Raw genomic sequence first — 13,010 nt, forward strand, 5'->3', positions numbered from 1 at the left:
TACATCCAAAGTACTTAAGCTGCAAACCAAAGTACAGTTGTTATCACAAGGAAAAGCTTATGAGAGATTGAGTTGCAAGCTGAATTTTGCTAATTCAGCTTTCAGTGTTTCATGAAATACCATTTTTACTTAAAAGAATGAATGACAGAAAAACTATGGTAATTCAAACTTCGGTGTTTGGCAGACTTTTTATCAGAAGTGAACAAAGTGAGCCTGTCACATCAAAGAAAACAATTGACAGTATCTTTTTCCAGTGATAAAAAGGCAAGCTTTCAAGTAAAAATTAGAATTTTGGGAAAACTTGTGTCTACCACTGTGAGATTGACAGTTTCACAATACTCTTAGGATTTTTCTGTTAAGATCAGCTGTGATATTAACAAATGTGTCTTTTGACAATGTACAATGAAAAAATGTCAACATTTCGGAGATCTGCCTAACTCAGTGAATGAGACTTTCTGTGGGACCAATATGAGATATTACAGCATCATGATGGGTAAAAAAATCCATTCCAAGTTCAAGACAGACCAATGGATTTTCATGTAACAGAATATGACAGAATATAACAGAATTTATAGATATGGTTTCAAATCCCACATCACAACTCACCTTTAAGAAGCTATCATTTGTCAAGTTTTGGTGTAATATCAAAGAAGAATATCCACAGTTTTCTGAAAAGGCTATTAACATATCCCTTCTTTCTCCAACTACATATCTGAGTGAGGTTGGGTTTTCTTCATATACTTCCATCAAGACACTGTATCACAACAGATTGTGTGCAGAAGCAGATATAAGAACCCACTTGGATTCTCTTAAGTCTAATATCAAAAAGACTTGCAAAAATGTAAAATAATGCCACGATTCTCCCTAACTTTATTTTGGAAAATGTAATTTTTTCATAAAAACATTGTTATATGCAGTTGGTTTACTTTATTATTTTTTAACAAATATTCTCAAATTTTTCAGTTTTTATTTCTAATAAAGATTGATAGATCTAACCTACATAAATGACAGCTCTTTGAGGCCTTCAGTAATTTTTAGGAGTGTGGAAGTGATCTGAAACTGTAAAATTTGAAAACTGGAGATCTAGAAGAATTTCCACTAGAAAAAAGCTCCCTTTGGTCACTGTCAATGGCAACAGCTGGGCCTGATGAGAAGCCACCATGAGAAGCAGCTTTCCATCCTTCAGGCCTCCAATTTGGCAGTGCTCTAGAGTAGAGCTCACAGAGCGCATCAACATGCTTTATCTCATTTCATCCTTAATATAACCTTCAAGGTTTCATTATTCTCATCCCTGTTTTACAGATGGGGAAATAGCCTCAGGGAGGCAAAATGACTGCCAGAGGTCACCCAGAAAGATGGTGCCACCGCTGGAAATAGTTCAAAGCAATTTGTTGTTGAGACCCTCCTGCGTGGTGGCTCCTTGCTACTGTGCCCTGGCGATTAGCATCTCTGGCTGTCCCCTGCACTGCCATACCGCCATCTCAGTGCAGTGGTGGCCCTCTCCTGCGGTTCTAGGATCTGTTTGCTGGGGCCAAGCTTAGGCTGTGTGACCCCAAAGCTGTTCCGAAGTCTCAGGCCCCAGGCCTGGAAGGATGACCAAGGAGAAAGATGTTAACAGATGTCACTGGGTTTGTGGAGCACCATCAGGAGATAGGAAGAGCTTGGCAAAGAACACTTGTGAGGGGACGCGGCTCTGTGTCCCTCTCATCCTCATCCCTCACCTCATGGGACTAAGCCCAAGACAGAGTTGACAGTCAGTGGCCACAGCAGCGTAAGACAAGCAAAAGGGGTGAACTCTAGGCACTGAGATTCTCTCTTGCAACCTATGCGGGCTGGAGAGGCCTATATACCCTGTCCCACCATAAGAACCCCACTGGTGGCCTACACACACACGCTCAGAAGGAGCCTCATAGAGAACTTAGTTTTACACACATACACACACACGCTGATTCGGAAGGAGCCTCATAGAGAATTTTATTGTGATTCATTTCCAAGAGTCTGCACAAGCTAACCAGACAGGCCTCCAATCCCGGTAACTGAGCGGCAAGTGTGGCCGCCTTCTGCTTGTGCACCTTGGTTAGAAAGGCCAGAGGGCCAGAGCAGGGCTGGCTTCTTTAGCGCTGGGTGGGGTTTGGGGGCGGCTGGCCCAGCTCAGCGGCATGACTGTGCTCCTGGAGTGGAATGGCTACCTCTGGCATTCTAATCCCCACGGACTGTTCCAGAGGCTGCCTGGCTCCTTGCCAGGTCTGCTGATAACTAAAGCGTTTCTTCCTCTCCTGGCAAAAAGGGTAATTCTTTCTGTCATGATTAAAGACTTGAAACAGACGAAAGCTGTAGTTCATTAAGTCTTTAGGGAGCCTGAAGTCTGTTGAGTGGGAGAGAGGAAGGGGAGAGAAGGGACAAGGAGCCGGAGCAGCTCCGCTCCGGCAGAAGCCCCTTCCCGCTGAACTTCGGTTTTACGACAGTAGCGCTAATGCCGGCTCAGCTGAATTTTGCTTTTACGACGGCAGTGCTGGTGCTGCCAGCCTCGTGAGCTTGGTGGGTCTCCTCGGGTAGAGGCGCTGTCCCCAGTGTCTCAGGGCACTGCTCCCTCTGTTCTGGATCTCTTGCTAAGCAACACCCTTGTGGGCCCAGCCTTTTCACAGCATGGCCCGCACCAGAGAAAGCCGGCGGCTCTCTGTGAGGTAGATGCCAGCCCGGGTTAGGACCCTGAGGGAAGGGATCATTGTCGGGATTGGCATTTTCTGGATCGGTGATTTTCTAACTCTTCTGTGTTACATCCTGTTGCTCCCTGGCATAAAATTCACAGCTAACACGGACATGGGCTCAGCCCACCCCGTATCTTCCAAGCACTTTGTGCATTTCAGTCAGTCCTCGCAACAACCTGATAAGGTAGATGAAATCAGTGCCCCTGTTTTACAAAGGAGGCAGCTGAAGTGCGCGGAAGTGCTGTGTCTTAGTCACGCAGCTGGGGAGTGGCAGGACCTGATTCAAGCCCAGGCCACTGCCGCCAGAAACCTTAAAGGCTATAAAGGGGCCTCACAGGTGTGTGTATATCAGACGAGAGTTTTACAAAGTAATTAGCACTTCTGCCACATGCCAGGCATGCTGCTGGCTTCTGTTCTTTCCTAATCTTTTGAAATTTTCAAGAAATACTAGTCACAGCCTCTAAATTGATTTCTCAGTCCACTGATAGGCCACAATTTATGTTTGAGAAGTGATTTCGATTAAGCATTCCTCCTTTGACCTTTTACAAAAAAGGTGAATTCCCACAGTTTATGAGGAAAAGTCAAATCCAGAATCTCTCGTTCAGTCACCTAGTCATGTCCAACTCATTGTGACCCCATGGATTGCAGCATGCCAGGCCTCCCTGTCCCTTAACATCTCCCAGAGTTTGCCCAAGTTCATATTCATTGCATTGTTGATGCTGTTCAGCCGTCTCATCTCTACTGTTTACCTAGTGGCGTGTTTTCACTGGTGACCAGAAGGTAAGCCTTGGTCACTCAAATCAGTCATATAGGCCAAGCCTGTTAATCACCAACTCATCCCATCCCATTCCCTCGGTTTGAGGGGTATGCCCTTTGTCTCCCACTCACTACCTGGGAACCTGCAGAGTTCCTTCTCCTACCAAAATGGTCTGCCCCCGTGGAAGTCCTCAGGAAAAGGATGTGTGGCGTGTTTTAGAACTGCCAGGCAGCAGGCCTGTTCTTGCTGCAGTGGGTCGGGAGACTCTTAAAACACCCTGGAAATCTTGGTCTGGTTAAAGCCAGAAGCACCAGAGAATCAGCTTCCTGCTCAAATGCAGACTTCATTTATTTATTCATACCTTCCTTATCCATAATAGATTTTAAGATGGCTTCAAAAGCAGCCTATGGACTGTTTGTTTAAGAAAAAGAAAGGAAAGGAGAGTGGTGACACTAAGATCTGATCTTTAGAACCTCTTGGTATCTGCCCTGGGATTTCTCAGAAGATTTCATTAAATTAAAACCACAGTAACTTAGCTCTGAGGATGCCATCCCAAGAGCAGAGAAGGCAGTCCAAACAGGGCTCCAGTGGCAGTATTTTGTCTGTACTTTTTCTGATGAGGCATGATAATTCAGTTGTTTTAGATCCTACTACCAGCTAGAATGTCTCACCTTTCATGATATTTGGTGACCCCTTATACTGCAGTCACCAGATGCTCAAAATAGGGACAAAGGACTCTTCCATGAGGCCTGAGTGACAGAAGGGATGCCCATTGGCCTCTGATGAGCTCTGTGACCCTCACCGTGTCATGTGACTTCTCTGGGTCTCTGTTTCCCTAGCTCTCAGGGCAGAACACTGGACCCGATTATCTCCCAAGATTTTTCAGGAGTGACTGATGTTGCTTGGTGAGTTATTTTGGAATGGTCAGATCAAGGTTGGGTAGACATGGGGTGGGCCCCGTGGGGCTGACAACAGACCACAAGTACAGCTCTGCAGCACCACGAGGGATGCTTTTCTGCTTTCCAAAAAGAGACTGACTGTGAGGGGTGGTGTGGGAAACTGCACTAAGCTGAAGCTAAAGGAAGAACAGGAAAGACAGGAAAAAGACACGCCTTTGCCTTTTGGCCAGACTGTCCATCAACAGCTCTTACACTAAGAGTATAATAAGAAACATATGAGTGCATCTGGCTCTAGAATGCTACAGGAGCATCCTGTGGTTTTCCAGGGTGTGACAAGCCCCATCCAGGCAGCCTGTACATGTGTCATACAAGCTGAGCACATACTGTCTCCACTACTGGAGTCTCTGATGATGCTAACTAGCATTTTATTTTGTTACTCTGACTACTCAGGGCACAGGTTACAAGCTGACAGCCATTGGGTTTCTTTTGTTTGGTCTTTGCAGCATTTTAAGAAATTTTCAACTTGTTGCCAACAACACTTAAAATTTGAGCAGTTTTATGTTAAAATCCAGGTTGGAAACTTTTCCTGTAAAGTCAGATCTACCACATCAGCACTGATTCTCACAAGATGATCGCTGGCTGGGACTGAGTGACAGTTGTGCCCTGTGGAGGGAATACGGGGCTCTTGGCTTAACCATAAGAACCCCCTCCCTGCACCCCGTGGCCTCCCCCACAGCCGGTGTCATTCATTTATGGCATCTGCCTGGGTCCTGAAGGGCTGGTGTTTGAGCCCTCAGCTTGAGGAAGTCTTTAGATATGCAGATACAAAGGGCACAGAGACAGGAATCAGTCCTCCCACCTGAGAACAGGGTCCTGTCCAGTCCTGCTCCCCACCCCCAGCCAGCTGGTCTAGGCTCACACTCCCTGCATGTCCTCTGACCTGCGGATATGCTTTTCTCTCTTGATGCTTTCTTGGCTAGCATGATGCTTTTGGCTGCACCATCTACCTGTCACAATCCACAGCGATGCTCTGAGATCTGCCCAGGCATAAGCATATGACCCCATAGCCCATTCTTTCCTAATTCAGCAGTGAGTGGGAGCAGACTCTAAAATGGCATGTCAGGAACTGAGCTCGCTGTCCTATGCGTGTATCATGCCACTGAAGTTCAAAGTTGGAATGTCTTTTTTCCTTTTTTTTTTTTTTACCCCTTTGGGGATTGGAAACTTTATTATGATGATATGCACGTGCTGGTGTGGTTATGTGCTTCACGGTGCGTGACCTTTCTTTATCAAACACATCTGAGAGCCTGCTGTGTGCCAGGTTCTAGGTTAAGTGCTTTTTGTGGGTTACTGTTGATCCTCATTATAACGTTTCAAGGTAAATATTTTCATCACTGGATGGAGAAACCAAGGCTTAGAAATCACATTGTTAGTCAGTTGTGCCGCATGAATTTGAAAGCAGCCCTGTCTTCTCTGAAGCCAGGCCCCTTCCATTAAGGGGATGGTTGAAGATATAGTAATGGCAAGTTGAGCACATTAAACAGAATCGGAAGGATTGGGTGGTTGAATCTTTTTGTTTTTTAATGTCAAATATGTTTTCAGTTAGCTTCAAATACTGTAAGGCGAATTTCACCTTATGGTGATGAGTCAGAGCCCAGTTGCTTTTTGATCCTGCTTGGAAACCCAGAATGTGCCCAGCACAGAAAGATGGTCCATAAATAGACTCATAAAAAGGATGACTTTGAAATGAGGCATCCCCTAAGACAAGCACTGCAGCTCCGTGTTTTGTTTTGTTTTGTTTCCCCCCTCACTCTGACATTGCTTTCTGAACCAAAATAAAAAACAAGGTCTGAGACTCTCCAGCAGGCGTGGCCTTGGCCCAGCTGTAAGTTGCAGTTTCTGCAGCAGGCGAGTTGGTCAGTCAGTGAGCCTCTTAATTCCAACTACTTGCGGCCAGAAAGACTTAGTAACTGTATATCCTGAATTATGTGATGACTCCATAATTCAGTGTGTGACACATGGGGCTGAAGTCAGAGCACAGATCAAGGACTTGAAGCCCCTCTGACCTCTGTGGAATGCCACTGAAACGCAACCTGCAGTCATCATGGAATATTATCTCACCCGGATGCATACCTACACTGTGCCCTTCTCTCGAAAATAGCCTTGCAGCCTTTACCTGGATTAGGGCAGCTAAAACTGCATTTGGAGCACAAGGACTAGCACCATGATTTTTAAAGATGGTTATTAATTAACCTTGAAAAACTGGGACATTATGAGCATAAAACTCAGATTCTCATAGTTTGGCACTTACAAAGAATAACTTGTCAGCTTTCATTTTTTTCTTGAAAGCCTCATCCTTTAGTTTTAAAAATTCAAATATAGTTGATTTACAATATTGCATTAATTTCTGCTGTACAGCAAAGTGATTTGGTTATACATGTATATATATAGTCCTTTTAAATATTCTTTTCCATTATGGTTTCTCATAGGATATTGACTATAGTTCGGTGTGCTTTACAGTAGGGCCTGGTTGTTTATCCATTCTATATATAAAAGCTTCCTTCTGCTAATCCCGACTTCCCATTCCAGCCCTCCACCAAGCCCCGCCCCTCCCCTCCCCCTTGGCAACCGTCAGTTTGTTCTCTATGTCCAAGAGTCTGTTTTGTAGATAGGTTCATTTCTGTCATATTTTAGATTCCACGTGGAAGTGATATATGGTATTTGTCTTTCTGAAGTTGTCTGCTTTCCACAGGAGAGTTCACTAGACTGAATATGACTGGGGTGGGAGGATGGGAGAGGTGGGTATGAGCTAGGCTGGAGAGCAGGAGAATTTGAAGTCTCTATATTTCCACTCAGATTAGCTCTCTAAAGTTTTTCTAGCATCGAGGCCCTTGGCTATTAGTCTGGTTTGGACCCAGGCACAGTTAGCATCCTGGCAGCACCCCAGCTTTGAGGGCTTCCAACCAACCCTGGCATTCAAAGGATGGCTGCTGTGCCTTAGGGAAGAGAGACTCAGGCCTAAGACCTCTCCTCTGAGCCCTCCCGACTTCCCATTAGTGGCAACCAAGTCCAAACCCCAGCAACTACAGCACCGCTCAGTGAGGCTCAGAGACTCCAGGGGGTCCGACATTTCCAGCTACCCTGGCAGGGCAGAATTTGAGAAGGGAGCTTACTTTAAGCATGCAGATGCCTCTTCCCACCAGGGTGAGGGGCGGGGCCTCGAGGTGGCCAGGGCGGGGGTGGGACCACGGGCTTCGAAGGTCTCTTACTGTGATCATAGCGGAGGGCAGCGTCGATGAAAGCGGCAGCTGGGTAGAAGAAGACGCTGAGGTCAAAGGTGGGCAGGTCATCAGCCTCGACGCCATGATACTCGATGGCCATATCACGGTAGTAGTCGGGCCCCGTGTCCACGTTCCAGCGGCCGTGGGCAGCGTTCAGCACGTGGGTGAAGCCTGCCTTCTGCAGCCCATAGCGGTCCAGCGCGGTTGCCCTGGGTGTGAGAGAGAGAGGCTTGTAGGCAGAGCCCTGGCCAAAATCTGGGGAAAACTCGAGCTCAGTCCACGGGTTTTTGCCATCAATTCTAGCTTCTAAATAGGCCTAGCCACTGAAATGAAGGACTTCCCTTGTGCAAGCCCTGCTCCTGCTGACCCCCTGGCTGCTTTGCCTTTTTTACGTTTCTGGTTCAGCAGTTGAGAGAAGGTGGAGAGTGGGCAACCTATTCATTTGTCCATTCACTCTTTCATTCACCAAATACAGAAGAACTTGGTGCTGGACACTCCAGTGGTGGCAGGAGTCGACTGTCAGCTGCCAGACCTCCTCTAAGGCCATCAGAATAAGCTGTTCATTAGGCCACGATGAATAAGTGAAAGGGAGAGGGCCACCTCCACAGAGCCTCAAGAGACCCCTGAAAGCAGCCTCTCCTCTGAACCCTTGGATATTTCTGGGGTTTGAAGGGTGAAGTTCAAATGAATGGTCGAAAATGGGTCATTCAGTGTGAGGATATGGCAAAATTCTTGATCATGATGTTCAGGAGACTAGTGAACACTATACAAACTCTTTGCTTTGATAAGTAAATCATTGCCTCATTGGGCGAAGCACTGTTCTGAGAAAGAGCGTTAAGCAGTCTGTTGTTGAAACTGACTTTAGGAAGTTCCTGAAGCCAACAGTGAGATTATTTTCTCATTTATAGCCTTATCTTTCTAGGCAAGATTTTTCATTAACAAAGAGTAAAGTCGTCTTAAAGTAGGTGGCCTTGGAACATGGACAGAGAAAGCAGGAGTTATCACTCCTTGAAGGGCTAGGAAACACTTTATTGGAAAGAGGGTTTTGAGCCTGCCTTACTATAGTATCAACACTTGGTGATGGAGGAGAAGAGGGAGACATGGGCATGCCAAGCCAAAGAAATAGCACAACCTAAGGGATGGAGGCTGGAGATAATGAAAGCCGTTCAGGAAATGAACCTCCTGTGTGCCAAGCACTGTCCTGGGTACTGATGCTGCAGCCGTGAGCAGGTAGTCAAGGTGCCTCGGGAAGCTTAGATTCTGGGGAAAGCAAATAAATGAATGATCCATTTCAGATAGCAGTAAGCTGTGCAGAATCACTGTGGTCCTGCTTTAGGTAAGGTGATCAGGGAAGGTCCCTGCCGGGAGGTGGCATTTAAACTAAGACAAGCAGGTGATAGGGGCCTAGGCAGGGGAAGAGGGGGAGGGAACATGTTTTATTCAGGCAGAGGCAACAGCAAGTGCTAAGAACAGAAGGGAGACTTGTGTGGCTGTAATCACAAGGGTGGTAGTAGCACAAGAGGAAACCAAAAGCGGGGGCTGGGTCACGGTGGACCCTAGAGGTCATGGGGGAGAGTCTGGAATTTATGCTCAGTATGGTAGGATGCCGCATGCTACAGAGGCGTTTAAGGAAGAGGTGAGTGCTGTTTACTTCTTAAAGATCAGTCATGCATGGAGATGGATTGAAAGGAAGCGAAAAATAGAAGTGAGGCTCTCTTTTGGAGGTGTCACAGTCACGTGGTCAAGGGAGGAAGGTGGTTGGACTGGGTCACAGCAGACTTGCTGATGGATTGGGACTAGGGGAGGAAGGAAGGGACTGGTTTGGGCAGAGCATAAGATGTGAGAAGAGAGGAGAGGAGAGAAAGGTCTGGAGAGGGAGTGTGGGATCTGACCGTGGGGTGCTTGCAAGTCAGAATGTGCATTTGGGGGTTGAGAGGAGCTTTTTTGTGTTTGAGGTGGGTGATCCCATCTGAGCTCTGAGATGACATCTCCCTCAACAGCGCAAAGTCCACTTCTGCAGCTCAGGGAAGAGGTGACAAGGTCTGGAACCGTGACAGTAAGAGACCAAAAAGTGGCACTGTGCTCCCGCGGAGGGCTCATCTCCAGGCCATTGGTAAGAGGATCTGGACAGAAGTGAGCGTATTGGATGCCAGTGTGGATCAACACCCTGCACCTCCATGCAGTAGAAACACATGCCAAGGCCCCCACATCTATCACTGGTTTCCTGGGGCTTTTTGTTGGTCATGAGAGGAACCCCAGTGAGCTTTTAGAAACAAGCAAACAGACCACGGGAACAGAGGCATAGGGAGGTGTGGAGCTCCACCAAGCCCCCCAGCTGGCTTTTGGGGCTGCCATGCTGACTACGAAACACATTATGCTTTCAATTTTTCCTCAGAAGGGTCTGTTTTTCATTTTTCTCCTCGCCCCAAAGTATGTATACAACAAACATTATGCTTTTGGGATGTAGATCTGTGCTCAATTAAAGCCTCCACTAATGCAGTCCATCTTGCCGAGTAGCAATCAACCTCACTTTGAGGTTGAGCTCAGTGGAAAAATTAAAATTAACTGTCCTTGACAGGAAGTTCCTACCCACCATAAAGACTGGTCTCTCTGGGTTCTGCAGCTGGGTTTCAACATAGTCAAATGGCAGTTTGAATAAATAGCAGTTTGCACTTTGCTCCTTTGGGGGTCAAGGATCAAGGTAGATACGCAACAAGACTTGTTTCATGACACATCCACTTTCACCCCTCCCTCCCAGAGCCGGTTTTTGACTGTGTCTGAAAGAGAGAAGGAGGTTCATGGGGAGGACTAGACCTGGTGGGTATCCTGAGGCCTGTTGCAGGTCTTTGGGCTCTGTGGCTCCCTAGGCCTAGAATGGGGGGTGATGTCCTCACACACCCCTCTGAAGATTTCCCCCAGCTTGACTTACTCCGAGTCTAGGTGACGGCTCAACGGCAGCAAGGGGATTTGCAGATACATAAAGTGACTCTTAGTAGACAGCAGCTGTTTTGGAGGCAGGTCCCCAGTTGGCCCAGACACCCAGCTCATCTGTCGCTGGGATGATTAGAGGGTGTCACTGGTGGGATTGGAGGGTGCCGCTTGGCGCTGTGTTGTTTTATTTTCTTAACTTTCAGGGCCATCTACTCAGATATGTGGGAAAGACTAAGAAATGTGCCTCTGTTGAAGGAGAAAAGCTCAAAAAAAAAAAAAAAAAACAAACAAAAAAAACCAGGGTTAAGAAATTACTCCTAGAATCTAGGTCATGCAGCGGCCTTAGTTTCTGGTTGTTTAAGAAAAATCCTAGATGTTGGTAATCTGTTCATTGTAAGTGTCAGCTAATTACAAAACTAACACATGTTCTCTGTAGAACATGGAAGACAAACAAGCTCCCCCCAACACAAAAACACATGTATTTCTACACCCTAGAGATAAGGACTATTTGCCTTTTGAAATAAGATCTTCCAGTTGCTTTTCCATGCATATATTTGTATATTCTATTTAATGGTTGGGGGTAATATGGTAATATCATGGTAATGGTAATACCACATATACAGTTTAAAACCCTTGCATGGTGATGTACTGTACACATCTTATTATGTCAACATACAGCCTTCAGTAGCTGCATCCTGTTCCCTTCCACAGATGAGCCTCAGTTTTCCCTCCTCAAGTCCGTAGCTTTGGACGTTTGTGTTCTCTCTCTGGTCTGTCTCTCTGTCTCTATCCTGGAGAGAGAATAGTGGTTATTATAACAACTATAAACAAACGACTTGCTGTATCTTTGAGCACATGTCTGTGTCCTTGGGAGACTTTTTTTTTGAAGTAGAATTGCTGGGCATGAGTGTTTTGAACACAATTGATACTTGTTACTAAATTCTCTTCTAGAAAGCATGTTCAAATTTACATTCTGATTTTTGCTCATTGCTAATTTCATAGACAGAAAAAGGTGTCTTGTTTTCATTAATTTATTTCAGCGATGCGATTGGGCATGTTCTCTTTCATTTGTTGGACTTGTATAGTTTTACTTTTTAAAAAAATTTTTTAGCTATGCAGTGTGGGATCTTAGTTCCCCTATCAAGGATCAAACCAGCACCCCCTGCATTGGAAGAGCAGAGTTTTAAGCACTGGGCCCCCGGGGAAGCCCCCTGTATAGTTTCGCTTTGGAAGAACATTGTTATATCCCTCTTTTTGACCCAGCTCTCTTAGGCATTTCTCCCTGTCTTGTGAACCTCTGGCCTCAAATGTGGATTCTGAATCTGGTTTGGAGGGCCAAGGAAGCGACTCTCTTCTCCTGGGGTCCAGTTTCCTCAGAGACCTTCCCTCCCTTCCTCCTTCCAGCCCCTCGCAGTTTCTCCAGGAAACTTGCTTCACCCAGCACCCCTTCCACCTTGAGGAGTGACAGGAGCAGTCTCCTTGGACAGAGCTCCCGGCATCCTGCTTTTCCAGACCCCTTGAGGCCTTGTTGATTCCCGTCCTGCATACCTCAGCCCCTGCCTAGAAGCCCGTTTCCCACAGGTGAGTGTTCTCACAGAGGGGAGGAGGGACATCCCGTGCATGTACACGTCTGCCCCAGCCTCCCACCAGCCGCTCCCGTGTTGCCAGGACTCTGCCCTGGGCGTTGATGAACGTCCACTACTGATGGGGAGGTTCTGCATACCCTCACATGTGAGGACCTGCCGATTTCCCACACCTAACTGTGGATTCCTGTTCACCATGGCCCACATCCTGTCATTTTTTGATGCCTGTGACACATGCTGGCTTCCCTGGTGGCTCAGTTGGTAAAGAACCTGCCTACAATGTGGGAGACCTGGCTTCGAGCCCTGGGTTGGGAAAATCCCCTGGAGGAGGTCACGGCAGCCCACTCCAGTATTCTTGCCTGGAGAATCTCCATGGACAGAGGAGCCTGGCGGGCTACAGTCCATGGGGCTGCAAAGAGTCAGACACGACTGAGCGACTAAGCACAGCACAGACACACACTGGTGAGTGTGACCCTGCTTGTTGCAGTGGCAGGCCATTTTGAGAGCATGACCCTGATGGTGACCTTCTTCTCTGGAGTCTTCGCCACGCCTGCTCCTTGCAGGTGAATTTTAAAACAGGCACAATTGTAGTTTTTGGTCTCCTTCAATTCACCTGATATGAAGGCAGAATTCACTAGCTGTCTGTTTTCTGGGTGTTCCTGTTACTTGCCGATGATGAAACTGTTGTGCTATGAGGCCCTGCGGAAAGCACAGGGCACGCAGGTGTGGTTTGTAAGCTTAAACTGCTGCATGAACCAGAACAACGAACCTCTGGGACCCTCAGATTTCTTTATTTGTTAAAGAGGACCAATTACATTGGCAGTACTTTCCTTGCAAGATTCTTGAAGAGT

The 13,010-nt window shown here is 46.8% G+C and overlaps 1 protein-coding gene across 3 annotated transcripts in view; it reads right to left on the bottom strand.

The window, feature by feature from the left end:
- DUSP29 (dual specificity phosphatase 29) overlaps positions 1–13,010 on the bottom strand; it is a 37,289-nt gene that overhangs the window by 6,950 nt on the left and 17,329 nt on the right. For 2 of the 3 annotated variants that reach the window (XM_027962180.3, XM_027962181.3), the window contains exon 3: positions 7,634–7,854. In XM_027962180.3, the coding sequence (XP_027817981.1) occupies positions 7,634–7,854 (221 nt within the window). Of the gene's footprint in view, positions 1–7,633; positions 7,855–10,574; positions 11,368–13,010 lie in introns of all 3 variants that reach the window. The other variant, XM_027962182.3, reaches the window with a different exon arrangement.

The sequence above is a fragment of the Ovis aries genome, chromosome 25 (genome assembly GCF_016772045.2).
Source record: "Ovis aries strain OAR_USU_Benz2616 breed Rambouillet chromosome 25, ARS-UI_Ramb_v3.0, whole genome shotgun sequence".
NCBI lineage: Eukaryota > Metazoa > Chordata > Mammalia > Artiodactyla > Bovidae > Ovis > Ovis aries.